Genomic DNA, 15073 nt, shown 5'->3' with positions numbered 1-15073 from the left:
CTGGCAATCTCACCCCTCCCACCCCAACTCCAAAGAGAGTAGATCCGGTCCGGTTATGTCAATCATATTAGGATTTCTTATTCTTCCCACCAAGTTTCATCCCGATCTCTCCACTCTAAGCGTTTTCAAAGATTTCCGGTTTCCCCCTCTAACTTGCTCCAATGTCACCAGATCTGATCAGGATTTAGAATAAGAGCTCTGAGACACGAGGTTCTTCTAATTATCAAATTTTCCGTTCAGATAGCCCGTTCGTAAGTCAAAAGTACCTCATTTTTTCTATTTTTTTTACGAATAAACCGTCCCTCCACTCCCTCCCCCTTGATGGTAAAGCTGGGGAAGAGACTATTTCTAATTTAATCTGGTCTGTTCCCTGATACGCCTGCCAAAGTTCGTCGTCCTCACTTATCTTGAAGTGCTCGAACTAGCAAAACCAGGACCGATAAACAGACGGACAGAAATTGCTATCGCTATATCTCACTTGGTAAATACCAAGTGCCATACAAAGTGCTACACTTAATGTAGCATGTGCTACAGGTGGCAACTCAGCTTGGATCTGTAATAAGACTGGCAGAATTTGTAAAATGAAGAAGCCTTTTGGGGGGGGGGTTCCTGGAGCACTAGGTAGAAAGAACAAAAAAGTATGCCTTCATACCATAATCCTATAATTTTTCAAGAGTGAATGGAAGATGTACATAAATATAAATCAAAGAAAAAAATGAAACTCAAAAATTTGAACTATACTTTAATTTACGAAAAACGGAAAAATTATAAACAAATCGTCACTCGACGGCTCAAGAAGCGGGCCAGACTCAAAGCTGTGACAAACAAGAGAACAAAATCGTGAAACTGAAAATAAGACGTTCAAAAGCAACATAAATTAATCATCATCACCAAATAATCATTGACTATACAAGGGTTTAAGCCCTTCGTTTCACCACGGTTGGGTGAATCGAAAGTTAGGTGAGAATGAGCGCCTCTTCGTTTGTGGCCTTCTCGACGCTTTCTCCTTGGTCCTTCTGAGAGATCTCGCTCACTTGTGGATGCTCTGTCATTGACCCCGTCGGAGCCTAAAAGAGAAAGATAGTTTATTGTTTTGAATTAAAGTCATTATCTCTTGGAAAATGGTAAGCAAGATTGTTCTTTTTCATTACCGCCAATGGCTTTTACTGGGTTGAGGGTATGGTCTGTTTTCTTCTTATTAGTAGCATAAACACTTGCTCTGCACCATACAATCTTCTTGGCAAAAGTTGGACAATCATACTGTAGGTTTAGCTAAGAAGTTTTACAACTCTAAGCTAATTTAGGCTAAATATATTAAAACATGGGCCTGGGTTTTAAAGGTGGAGGAGAATATCAATGTATTTTTTTTGTGATTTAAAATCAGAACTTTATTGACCGAATCTATGTTCCAAAGCAGGTATTTGGGAAGTATTTTCAAATTCAACCTCTACCTCTGCCTATTTGTAAGGTCTTGACAATTCTGCGATGAATCTATGACCTGTCATGGGTTAAAAAAAACAAGAGCTAAGAGCTCATATGGCTCTTGTGACGAGGCATGACAATAACAATCAATAGATAACAATCAATAGATTGATTTAAAAGGAAAATAAGAGGCTTAATGCCGGGCAGGATTTAAAATAAGAGCTCTGAGTCACGATGTCCTTCTAAATATCAGAATTCATTAAGATCCGATCATCTACTCGTATGTTATAAATACCTAATTTTTTCTAATTTTTCCTCTCCCTTTAGCCCCCCAGATGGTCGAATCTGGGAAAACAACTTTACCAAGTCAATTTGTGCAGCTCCCTGACACACATACAAATTTCCATCGTCCTAGCACGTCCAGAAGCACCAAACTCGCAAAATCACTGAGCCCCTCCCCCCAACTCCCCCAAAGAGAGCGAATCCAGTACGGTTCCGTCAATCACGTATCAAGGACATTTGCTTATTCTATCCGCCAAGCTTCATCCCTATTCCTCCACTCAAAGTGTTTTCCAAGATTTCCCCCTCCAACTCCCCCCAATGTCAAAAGATCTGGTCAGGATTTGAAATAAGACCTTAGAGACATGAATTCCTTCTAAATATCAAATTTCATTAAGATCCGATCACCTATTCGTAAGATAAAAATACCCCAATTTTCACGCTTTCCAAGAATTCCGGTTTCCCCCTCCAATCCCCCCAATGTCACAGGATCTGGTCGGAATTTAAAATTAGAGCTTTAAAGCACAAGATCCTTCTAAATATCAAATTTCATTAAGATCTGGTCACCCTTTCATAAGTTACAAATATCTTAATTTTCAAAATTACACCCCCCCCCAACTCCACCAAAGAGAGCAGATCCGGTCCGGTTATGTCAGTCACGTATCTTAGACAGGTTTTTATTCTTCGCGTCCAGTTTCATCCTGATCTCACCTCTCAGTATTTCAAAGATTTCTGGTACCCCCAACTGCCCCCCTCCCAATTACGCTGCATCCGGTTGAGATTTAAAATAAGAGATCTGAGTTACGAGGTCCTTCTAAATATGAAATTTCATTAAGATCCTATATCTCCTTCGTAAGTTGAAAATACGTCATTTTTTCTAATTTTTCAGAATTACCCCCCCCCCCCCAATAGAGCGGATCCGTCCCAATTATGTAAATCACGTATCTAAGACTTCTACTTATTTGTCCCACCAAGTTTCATCCCGATCCCTCCAATCTAAGCTTTTTCCATCATTTTAGGTTCCCCCACCCCAAACTCCCCCCAATGTCACCAGATCCGGTCGCGACTTAAAATAAGAGCTTTGAGACACGATATCCTTCTAAATATCAAATTTCATTGAGATCCGATCACCCGTTCGTAAGTTAAAAATACCTCATTTTTTCAATTTTTTCAGAATTAATCCCCCCCCCCCAACTACCCCAAAGAGAGCGGATCCGTTCCAGTTACGTCAATCATGAATCTAGGAATTGTGCTTATTTTTCCCACCATGTTTCATCCCGACCCCTCCACTCTTAAGTGTTTTCCAAGATTTTAGGTTCCCCCCTCCCAACTCCCCCAATATCATCAGATCCGGTCGGGATTTAAAATAACAGCTCTGAGACACATTATCCTGCCAAACATTAAATTTCATTAAGATCTGATCAACCGTTCGTAAGTTAAAAATACTTCAATTTTTCTATTTTTTCCGAATTAACGGGCCCCCCATTCCCCTCAGATGGTCAAATCGTGAAAACGACTATTTCTAATTTAATCTGGTCCGGTCCCTGATACGCCTGCCAAATTTCATCGTCCTAGCTTACCTGGAAGTGCCTAAAGTAGCAAAACCGGGACCGACAGACAGACCAACATAATTTGCGATTGCTATATGTCACTTGGTTAATACCAAGTGCCATAAAAAAGCTCAATCATAGCTTAAAGTCTGTTCTATTCAGATAATAGGCAATGTTAAGAATCAATACCCATTTTCCGAAGAAAAGAGAACTTGGGTAAAAACATGGCAAAAAATCAATACCGAAACCTCAATTTTCAACTGTTACTAGACGGGAATATCAAATATTGTTTTTCTTCTTATGCATTTGTTATACGAAGGACATAAAACATCTGTGGAATTCCTGTCAACAAGTTAATGGCAACCGTTTTCTGGTATTCTTAAGTTTTTTTCTTGTAGACTTTTTAGTAGGTCAAAAACTGTGACAGGAGCCCGAGGGCTTTGTTCAGGAAGGATATTTTTAGGGGGGGGGGGGGGGCAAAAACATCAAAAAAAAATTATATGTGTTTTTGTTACGTTTTGCGAATCAAAACACAAATTTCGGAGGGAGTTAAAACTCGGTACCCCCACTTCCTGGATACGGCCTTATATGGGCCACTGTATACAAGGCTTTGTGAAGCTAAAGGGGTGATTAGCAAGAGTGGCATGGAAAACTATCATAGAATCTTATTCATCACGAGAGCGCCCCAGTGCACTCTTTACACGTTGCAAAAGTATTGAGATAACATTGGCGGGAATAACCAAAACACCTACATTATAGCCCATACCAGGCCTCGCTTGACTTTTTTCTAATCACAAAACTCAAATAACAATTGAAAGGCGGCCATTTCAATAGAACTGATAAGGAAAAACAGTGGCAAAAACTGACTCATAAAGGGTCTTCATTTTAATTTTAAATAAGTGTAAAACGATGGAGGCGCCAGCTGAAAATAGGTTCCGACCTCAATGGAGGTCATGTTGAAAAATATATCCATTGTAACAGAAAAATTAATAAAGAATTCCGAAATTCTGCGTATTTAGAATGCCCCTCGCTTATATAATTTTGTGTTAAAACGCTTAACCGAGATTGTAATTTATAAGATCGTTTTAAATTGTAACTGAAAAGAATTATAAATTCAGCTTGAAGTTATACTTCGAAAATTAATAATTTAAAATGAAATGACACTTTCTAGTTTAATTTTGTTCTTAATTCATTTTTGTAATTAATTTATGAGTTTCATTATATAAATTTATACAGAATGTTGCCTTACAATTAGGATTAGTAAAGGAAAACGAAAAGCAACGACTTGTTATCAAATAATAAATAATGGTTTAAGAAGCTGAAGGACTAAGTCTAAGTTCCACTTTGACTAAGTCAAAGTTCCGCTTGGGCTAACCAAGTTCCACTGGACTAGGTGCAAATTCCACTCAAAAGCGGATTATCTCTGCTCAGACGAATAAGAAGACAAAACAGAAAACCAAAAGTTTCTATCCACCTAATGATTGATGCATATATTTTGTTTTCAATAAACTCTATGGCATCGATTAAAGTACGGTATCATAATGTGGCTGTTTATGTGGTAACGCGCATATCAAGTGCCAAGTCGGTAAACTATTTGCAATATCACATATTTTCGAGCCAGTATTTAAGGCCTTTGAAATGTAGGTTAGGATGAGTTTCAAATTAGAAAGTACAGATACGGATAAAACCAACCGGGCATATAGCACCTAAACCAGAATGTTGTTTATGTATCTAATGAAGACTAAAAAGGGACATGCGAAAGAGCTTAAAAGTATCAAGGACAGCGAAAATGAAATCTCGTTTGAATTCGTCAGGTGAGACCTCTATATCAGTCTATGACTACGTACTTTCGGAGTCTTAAGCTAAGACCTGATTATTTAGAGTAAGTGGGTTTATTTTAACACAGTTTTCTGTTAAAAACAGCAAAGTGACGAAGTTTTAAAAGGATTTTGTTTATAAGAGCTCCTACAGACCCAGGTTGCCAACCCTAGTGATTTTTTTTTTTATATTGCCTAAAAGCGTACAAAATCATCTAATCCCTAGATTATTGAAGAAAATCACTAAACAAAGAAAAATAAATAAATAAAATCGAGTGACTTATTTTTCACCGGGTGGCAACCCTGCTAGACCCAATCGTGCGTCTGCTGTGACCTTAGCTACCCTGGTTATTTGCAAAACAAATACGTGCTTTTGGTTTAAAATATGGAAATAAAGAACAAATTTGTGAGGGGTTGTGACACTAGCTGTTGCGTCCTAAACCTCTCACCTCAAACCCCTCACATTTAAACCTTTGATCACATTTTGCCTTAATTTAAAGGGCCCTTAAAACATTAGGAAAAATCGAGACTTTCATTTTTGATGAAAGATCTCAATATGCAGCTATGCAGGTTTTACTAATAAGGGGTGCCACATTTCAATGTGCAGTTATGCAATTTTCGGTACTAATTGGGGTCAAATTTAATATGCAATTATGCAGTTTTTTGGTACTAAGCGGTGCCAAATTTCAAAGAAAAGAAATATAAGTGATTAACTCAACAAAACGGCTAAAAAGAAATGGTACAAAAAACTTGAGGTGGGACTTTATATTGAAGGAGTAGTCACTGTCAAATTAAAATATTGAGATTTGATTATTTGATTCTAAGGTTCAACCCGCCTCGCGGTTTTTTTTTGTCACTTGTCCCGCGAAGGTGAAAATTTTATAGCCCCATTGGCGGAAAGCAGCCCAACCTGGCAACATAGGTATGTCCGTATAGCTAATTTTATTGCCGCACTGAATAATGTATAAAAAACCTGTTTTAGTTTTAGATTCTTTCTTGTGATTTGGAATTTCTAGCTTGAGAAAAAGAATTTCTGTCTATAATATTTAGAGTTGTAATTAGACAAAGAAATAATGTAAGCCGACACACAGGTCAGCTGAATGAATAGAGGAAGGCATGAAATTATACAAACATTGTGGGAAGCAGATTTTCTAAAAGAAAAACCTTAATAAAATAAAAGTAGCACCATTACATTCCTTTTTTCATGATCCTTTTCAATATAATAGTCACTAAGCTGACAATGCACCCCCTCCCCACAAGCGCACCTCGGACCCCTGCGCGGAATCTGCACTCCGCCCAAGTAGTACCATTTCAAGTTCAAGTTTTTATTTCAACAATCACAAATAAATAAATAAAAATACAACACTTTCATGCTGGGGAAAACCTATGAGGGTTTGTATTCGCGCGAAAGTCCACATATCTACTTACCTATAATAACAAATCCAATCTCTCTTACTCATTAATATACAACTCTCCCTCCCCCCTTTCATTCCTCCCAACCCCACCTTACCCTCCTGCCCACCCAATTACATTCTTGATTTCATGCTTGTTTTCAACATAATGGTCGCTACACTGGTAGTAAAAGCCCCAACAGCGCACCCCCTTCCTTATGCTGACACTTCACCCCTCCCAATTAGTACCACTATGTTCCTTATTTTATGATCCTTTTCAATATACGTCGCTGCACTGGCAGTGCATCCCTCCCCAACAAGTCCACTATTCAGAATCATTAAAAATAGTATTTTGTTAAATTTTGCCCTCAGTCACAAACTAAGATAAATTCCTGACTAAGAATTTAACCGGTTTAACAAAGAATCCAATATATAGGACAAAACTTGATGCTTACATATTATCCAGAACACACTCAAGAAGTTTGCTTTGGTTGAACTGAGTAAACCGGTTTTTCTCTCACATTTTTTTATAATTAGCTTATTCTTTCGTGAAATAAACTACGATGAAGGTATATTTGCAATAAATATTTAATATTAGGTGGTTAAGTATTTAATGTACTAATTTCAAGGCGGCCTGCTTTCCATAATTCCTTGTCGTAGTTTCCATAATTTTGTTTGTAAATAATTGATAATACATAAGTACCCAAGACGGAATTAACGGAGAAATACATTATTAGGGCTTTATAAGGAGCCATCAGGGGGGGGGATACACTGCCTGTGTAGTGACTACATTGAAAAGAACATGAAACAAAAGGAAATGCTTTTACTTTGTTAAGATGTATCTCTTAGAAGAGCCCCTTTCCTACAGTGTTAACGAAATTTCTTCTGAATGATCATGGGGATCCCCACAAAGTACAGAAAAAAAAGGTTCTTGTCCATTATTCAGAACACACCCAAGAAGTGAAGTTAGGTCAATCCTAGTGAAATATTTCAAAATATGATGAAAATATAATACTTTAGAAATAAAATTATGGGAACTACAACAGAAAAGTATGGAAAGCAGGCCGCCCAGAATACATTATATTAAATATCTAGCCTAACCATAATACTAACTATATGTTAGATAGTCAGTTAAAAATATATCTACAACGTAGTTTTTTCCACTGAGCCTCAGCTAACTGTCTCCGAATACAAGTAGCTTAAACCGGTTTTTGGCAGATCTTGCATAGCAAAATTCTTGAGTATTCTCAATAATGGGCAAGTACCAGAACAAATTTTGTTCAAACATTGAAAAGCATAAATCCAATTATTGAACAAGTAGTTGCCATAGCAACGCCCAAACCGCTTATTTTTATTGCCGTGCTACAAATCTTTAAAAACTTTGCTTTTGGATTCTTTGCTTCAAATATAAAACTTCTAGTTTGGATACATCAAGGTCTATCTACAGAATTTCAAATTCATCAGGTGTGTTACGTAACAGTTCGGAACTAGTGCATATGCTGAGTGAATGAATAGGGAAGAATCGAATGAATAAAAAGAGAACGAGTGAAAATTTTCTCTTAATAAACACGAAGATCCCCATTTAAGATCTTAGGAAAAGCACTTCCGAATATCAAAAGCAGATGAAATTCTATGACACCCCCCCCTCCCTAGGAACAAACTTCAAGGATGGGTTAATTTCAGAAAATGTGTCAACTATACATTAAGCATTACAAAATTTTATGCAAATTGTAAAACTGTGAGATCTGAGGGGTACACGGTCCTTATATGCATGTGTAAACCAGTGGTTTCAATCAGAAATATTAAGAAGGGGGACAAAATGTACATTTTAACATCTGAGGGGAGGGGTAAATTTTCGTTTTTTTCCCAATTTATATAATAAAAAAACCGAAAAACATTTTTCAAAAGAAAAATACCCTTTTCAGGTATTTCTTAGGAATTTTTTTCAGAATTTAGGAGGGACGAAAATTTCTTGCGGGCACAAGCCTCGTGCCCCTCCAATTGGCACTACTGCAGTAAACATAGGCTCTAAGAGAAAATGAGAATTACCATCCCATACTTTTTATGAAAGTGTTTTAATTTCATTGGTCTTTCCTTGTGACATATTTCTGAAATGGAAGCCGATGGTTACTCCATCCGTTTTACCCCTTGTCGTTATGCCAATTCTTAGCCTGTAAAAAAGAATGCAATCGGGTTCATTTATCCCCCCCCCCGCTAATGCCCAGACACAGCCCTTGGAATATAAGTTTTCTGATTTTGTTGGTTTGTATTTTCTTCGTTTTTCTTATCAACAGCTGGATTATAATGCCAAATAATAAAAAACAGAAGTAAAGAGCTCATATGGTACTTGTGACGAGGTCGGAAAAGCCAAGAGCCAAGAGCTCATATGCCATAATTTTTTCTAATTTTTCCTCTCCCTTCAGCGACCCAGACGGGCGAAACGGGGGAAACAACTTTATCAAGTCAATTTGTAAGGTCCCTGATACACCTACCCATTTTCATCGTCCTAGCACGTTCAGAAGCACCAAACTCGCCAAAGCACTTGACCCCCCCTAACTCCCCCAAAAAGAGCAAATCCAGTCCGATTACGTCAATCACGTTTCTAAGACATTTGCTTATTCTACCCACAAGTCTCATCCCGATCTCTCCATTCTAAGCGTTTTCCAAGATTTCCGGTTCCCCCTCCAACTTCCCCCTATTTCACCAGATATGGTCGGGATTAAAAATAAGAGCCCTGAGACATGGCTTCCTTCTAAATACCAAATTTCATTAAGATCCGGTCGCTCCTTCGTAAGTTAAAAACAACTGATTTTTTCTAATTTTTCAGAATTAACCCTCCCCCCAATTACCCCAAAGAGAGCAGATCCATTCCGGTTATATCAATCACGTATCTAGGACTTGTGCTTATTTTTCCCACCAAGTTTCATCTTGATCCCTCCACTCTAAGCATTTTCCAAGATTTTTGGTTTCCCCCTGGATCCGGTCCGGATTTAAGATAAGAGCTTAGAGACACGATATCCTTCTAAATATCACATTTCATCAAGATCCGATCACCCGTTCGCAAGTTAAAAATACCTCATTTTTTCTAATTTTTCCAAATTAACCGTTCCCCACTCCCCCCCAGATTGTCAAATCAGGGGAACGTCTATTTCTAGTTTAATCTGGTCTTGTCCCTGATACGCCTGCCAAATTTCATCGTCCTAGCTTACCTGGAAATGCCTAAACTAGCAAAACTGGGATGGACCGACGAAATTTGCGATCACTATATGTCACTTGGTAGATACCAAGTGCCATAAAAATACATACAATAAAATAAAATATGTAAAAAGCTTAAGCCCAAATTTCAGCCCGAAGGAAGGGGGGAAGTGCACTGGTAGCCAGTATTACCTTGATGCGAGTAATAAATCGAGGATCACATGGCGGGTTTATCTTTTCGTTTGCGAATTAATCCACCATTTTTAAAATTTGTCAGCAGTACTTCTGATTTTGCCTCCTTTTAACAGAGCTATAACAGACGTAAACTAGCATTTACATTTCCAGTTTACCCCTTTAACGGGTAGTAAGGTTATTCGAGTTCAATCTCTCTATTAGCATGAATTGTAAATATTGTTGGGTTTATGGAACGTTTTATCAATCTCCTGCGCATGCGCTGTCTCGCACGTAAACAGAAATTCATTTTGAAAGGTCCGTTTTTCCTTTTTAGAAGACGATAGTGGATCTCATTAATAGAAACAAACTAAACATTATGAAGCAAGAATTTCATTTTTTTTAGTGTTTTATTTTAATTTCCTATAGATTCTATTGCTATTTCTGACAATACTATTGCTATTTCTGGCAATTGCTATTTCTGGACAATACAATAAAACTAACCTGATATCTCGGAGAAGCATAACTAAGGGATCTAATGAAACTATTTTAATTTTATTACCATGATTCCTTCAGATGTGGTCAGCAGGGGTACAGCTAGGATTTTCAGCACCAGGGAATAAGCTTGGTTTTTGTCCCTCCCCCCTTTCATAACTACCACAGAATAATTGAACAAAACAAGGTTTATAAAACAGAAAAAAAACTCAGTTTCGCACCCTCTCAGAGACAGCATCCAGGGAAGACCACCCCCTTTGCCATCACTTTAGCTATGCCACTGGTGGTCAGTACAAATTTAACGATTAGCTCTTTCAAGTGTGTGAAAACTTAGAGCAACGGGAGAGCTGGATGGAATTGCATCCTGATTTAACCCAGCACAGGTCATCCCTGATGCTGTTTGTTTGGGCGAAAATGGCGAACCGGAAGTACAACAGCTCTAATTTATTGAAAACCACTTTTTTACTCTCTTTATTCATTTTAAATTCACTCCCCCCCCACAATTTATTCCTAATTATTGAGCCTTTGGGTCTGTAGAAGAAAAGAAAAAAAAACTACCATTGAATCAATAAAATCGGACTGGGCTACATCTCTATGTAGCTGGGCGGACTGTATGTGTCTGGGCGAAATTGGAGAAGTGGTTAAGAGTTTTCGGGCTCATTCCTCGACTTATTCTCATCAACAGTTAGTTCATGATGTTCAACAATACCTATTACAGGCAAAACTACACAGCTCTTAAATTAACAACAAGAGCTAAGAGCTCATATGGCACTTGTGACGAGGCGAGAAGAGCTAAGAGCCAAGAGATCATATGGTATGAGCTCTAACGAAATTATATGAATCGATAGATTGATTTAAAAAGGAAAATAAGAGGCTTAATCCCGGTCAGGATTTAAAATAAGAGCTCTGAGTCACGATGCCCTTCTAAATATCAAAATTCATTAAGATTCGATCACCCACTCGTAAGTTATAAATACCTAATTTTTTCTAATTTTTCCTCACCCTTTAGCCCCCCCCTCCAGATGGTCGAACCTGGGAAAACGACTTTATCAAGTTAAATTGTGCAGCTCCCTGACACGCCTACCAATTTTCATCGTCCTAGCACGCCTAGAAGCATCAAACTCGCCAAATCACTGAACCCCTCCCCCCAACTCCCCCAAAGAGAGCGGACCCAGTACGATTCTGTCAATCACGTATCAAGGACATTTGTTTATTCTATCCACCAAACTTCATCCCGATTCCTCCACTCCAAGTGTTTTTCCAAGATTTCCCCCTCCAACTCTCCCCAATGTCAAAAGATCTGGTCGGGATTTGACGTAAGAGCTCTGAGACATGAATTCCTTCTAAAAATCAAATTTCATTAAGATCTGATCATCTATTCGTAAGATAAAAATACCCCAATTTTCACGTTTTCCAAAAATTCCGGTTTCCCCCTCAAACTCCCCCCAATGTCAGAGGATCTGGTCGGAATTTAAAATTAGAACTTTAAAGCACAAGGTCCTTCTAAATATTACATAAAAAAAACTAGTTTTTCTAACTGAAAGTAAGGAGCGACATTAAAACTTAAAACGAACAGAAATTACTCCGTATATGAAATGGGTTGTCCCCTCCGCAATCCCTCGCTCTTTATGCTAAAGCTTTTAATTGTTTTAAAAAGCACAATTGTGGTAAAGAGTCAAACTTTGGCGTAAAGAGCGAAGGATTGCGGAGGGGACAACCCATTTCATACACGGAGCAATTTGTGTTCGTTTTAAGTTTTAATGTCGCTCCTTACTTTCAGTTAGAAAAACTAGTTTTTTTATGTACTTTCTGAACGTTTTTGAATTAATGCATGTTTGATTTTGGCTCTCCACACATAAAGTATTAAAATGAAATTTACATTTTAATTCCTTTTTTGGCTAAATGGCTTTCTCTTAGTTCTGATCAGACGATTTTGAGAAATAAGGGATGGGGAAGGAGGCCTAGTTGCATGCAATTTTTCGGTTACGCAAAAAGGCTACTATAGATTTTAATTTTTAACGAATTTTTTATTAGTAAAAAATATACGTAACTGAAGAATTAACTTACGTAACAAACTTTTATATTCTTAAATTTTTATTATGTATATGAGGGGTTTTGTACCCTCGTTAATACCTCACTCTTTACACTAAATCGTAAGTTTTGTGCCGATTCTTTAAGAATGACCCCTGAATCAGAGAGGCCGTAGAATAAATAATTGAAATTACTAAAAATAATTTAGCATAAAGAGCGAAGTATTTATCTCCTCCTAAATACCTCGCTCTTTATGCTAATGTATTTTTAGAACCCCTCATATGCGTAATAATCTCTGTTCGTTTTAAGTTTCAATGCTACTCCTTACTTTCAATGGAAAAACTTTTCCACGTTTATTTTTTCATTGTTTTTTTTATAGTAATTTTAGAAAATCCTGCACCCTTTCCATTGAATTTTTCTTCCCCCATGACATATTTCTCGTAGGAAAGCTCCTCCCACATAGCCCCCTCCCCTCAACCCCACCCCCAAAACCACAAAACAAAATCCCCTGAAAACGACTGTACACATCCCAATAACCATTATTATATGTAAACACTGATCGAAGTTTGTAACTTGCAGCCCCTCCCCCAGGGACTGTGGGGGAGTAAGTCATTCCCAAAGACATAGTTATTAAGGTTTTTGACTATGCTAAACAAAATGGCTATCTCAAAATTTTGATCTGTTGACTTTGGAGAAAAAATGAGCGTGGGAGAGGGCCTAGGTGCCCTCCCATTTTTTAAGTCACTTAAAAAGAGCACTAGAACTTTTAATTTCAGTCAGAATGAGCCCTCACAACATTCTAGGACCATGGGTTCCATACGATGACCCCTGGGAGAAAAAATATAAAAAAACAAAAAAAACGCATCCGTAATCTGACTTGGGGCCAAAATACAAAATTCCACATTTTTGTAGATAGGAGCTTGAAACTTCTAATGTAGAGATCCAATTTGTACAATCCAATTTTTTGGTCACTTAAAAAGGGCACTAGAACTTTTCATTTCCGTTAGAATGAGCCCTCTTGCAACATTCTAGGACCACTTGGTCGATACGATGACCCCTGGGGAAAAAAAAACAAATAAACACGCACCCGTGATTTGTCTTCTGGCAAAAAATACGAAATTCCACATTTTTGTAGATAGGATCATGAAAATTTTGCTATAAGGTTCTGTGATACACCGAATGCGATGGTGTGATTTTCGTTAAGATTGTGTGACTTTTAGGGGTGTTTTCCCCTATTTTCTAAAATATGACAAATTTTTTCAGGCTCATAACTTTTGATGACAAAGACCAAATTTGATGAAACGTATATATTTAAAATCAACATGAAAATTCAATTCTTTTGATGTATATTTTAGCATCAAAATTCCGTTATTTAGAGTTTCGTTTACTATTGAGCCGGGTCGCTCCTTACTACAGTTCGTTACCACGAACTGTTTGATCAAATTTCATTAAGATCTGGTCACCCTTTCGTAAGTTACAAATACCTCAATTTTCAAAATTACCCCCCCCCCAATTCCACCAAAGAGAGCAGATCTGGTCCGGTTATGTCAGTCACGTATCTTAGGCAGGTTTCTATTCTTCCCATCCAGTTTCATCCTGATCTCACCGCTTTAAGTATTTTCTAAGATTTCTGGTACCCCCAACTGCCCCCCTCCCAATTACGCTGCATCCGGTTGAGATTTAAAATAAGAGATCTGAGTTACGAGGTCCTTCTAAATATGGAGTTTCAGAAGATCACTCCTCCGTAAGTTAAAATACGTCATTTTTTCTTCTTTTTCAGAATTAACCGCCCCCCCCCCAATAGAGCGGATCTGTTCTAATTATGTAAATCACGTATGTAAGACTTCTGATTATTTTCCCCACCAAGTTTCATCCCGATCCCTCCAATCTAAGCGTGTTCCATGATTTCAGGTTCCCCCACCCCAAACTTCCCCCAATGTCACCAGATCCGGCCCGGATTTAAAATAATTGCTTTGAGACATGATATCCTTCAAAATATCAAATTTCATTGAGATCCGATCACCCGTTCGTAAGTTAAAAATTCCTCATTTTTTCTAATTTTTCAGAATTAACACCTCCCCCAACTACCCCAAAGAGAGCGGATCCGTTCCATTTATGTCAATCATGTGTCCAGGACTTGTGCTTATTTTTCCCACCAAGTTTCATCCCGATCCCTCCACTCTAAGTGTTTTCCAAGTTTTAGGTCCCCCCCCAACCCCCTCAATGTCACCAGATCCGGTCGGGTTTAAAATAAGAGCTCTGAGCCACGATATCCTTTTAAATATCAAATTTCATTGAGAACCGATCACTCGTTCGTAAGTTAAAAATACCTCTTTTTTCTAATTTTTTAGAAATAACCCCCCCAACTACCCCAAAGAGAACGGATCCGTTCCGTTTATGTCAATCATGTATCTAGGACTTGTGTTTATTTTTCCCACCAAGTTTCATCCCGATCCCTCCACTCTAAGTGTTTTCCAAGATTTTAGGTTTCCCCCTCCAACTCCCCCCAATGTCATCAGATCCGGTCGGGATTTAAAATAAGAGCTCTGAGAAACAATATCATTCCAAACATCAAATTTCATTAAGATCCCATCCCCCGCTCATAAGTTAAAAATACTTCATTTTTTCTATTTTTTACGAATTTAACCGGCCCCCACTCCCTCCGCCAGATGGTCAAATTGGGAAAACGACTATTTCTAATTTAAGCTGGTCATATCCCTGA

General features: G+C 38.0%; 1 protein-coding gene across 3 annotated transcripts in view; it reads right to left on the bottom strand.

The window, feature by feature from the left end:
* Positions 1 to 682: 682 nt before the first annotated feature.
* Positions 683 to 15073, bottom strand: part of LOC136035151 (uncharacterized) — a 77183-nt gene continuing 62792 nt past the window's right edge. For all 3 annotated transcript variants that reach the window (XM_065716703.1, XM_065716702.1, XM_065716701.1), the window contains one exon: positions 683 to 1067. In XM_065716703.1, the coding sequence (XP_065572775.1) occupies positions 862 to 1067 (206 nt within the window). In that variant the 3' untranslated portion in view covers positions 683 to 861. The remainder of the gene's footprint in view (positions 1068 to 15073) is intronic.

The sequence above is a fragment of the Artemia franciscana genome, chromosome 14 (assembly GCF_032884065.1).
Source record: "Artemia franciscana chromosome 14, ASM3288406v1, whole genome shotgun sequence".
NCBI classification, from domain to species: Eukaryota; Metazoa; Arthropoda; class Branchiopoda; order Anostraca; family Artemiidae; genus Artemia; species Artemia franciscana.
Note: the sequence above shows the minus strand (reverse complement) of the source record. Positions and strands in the feature narration are given on the sequence as shown.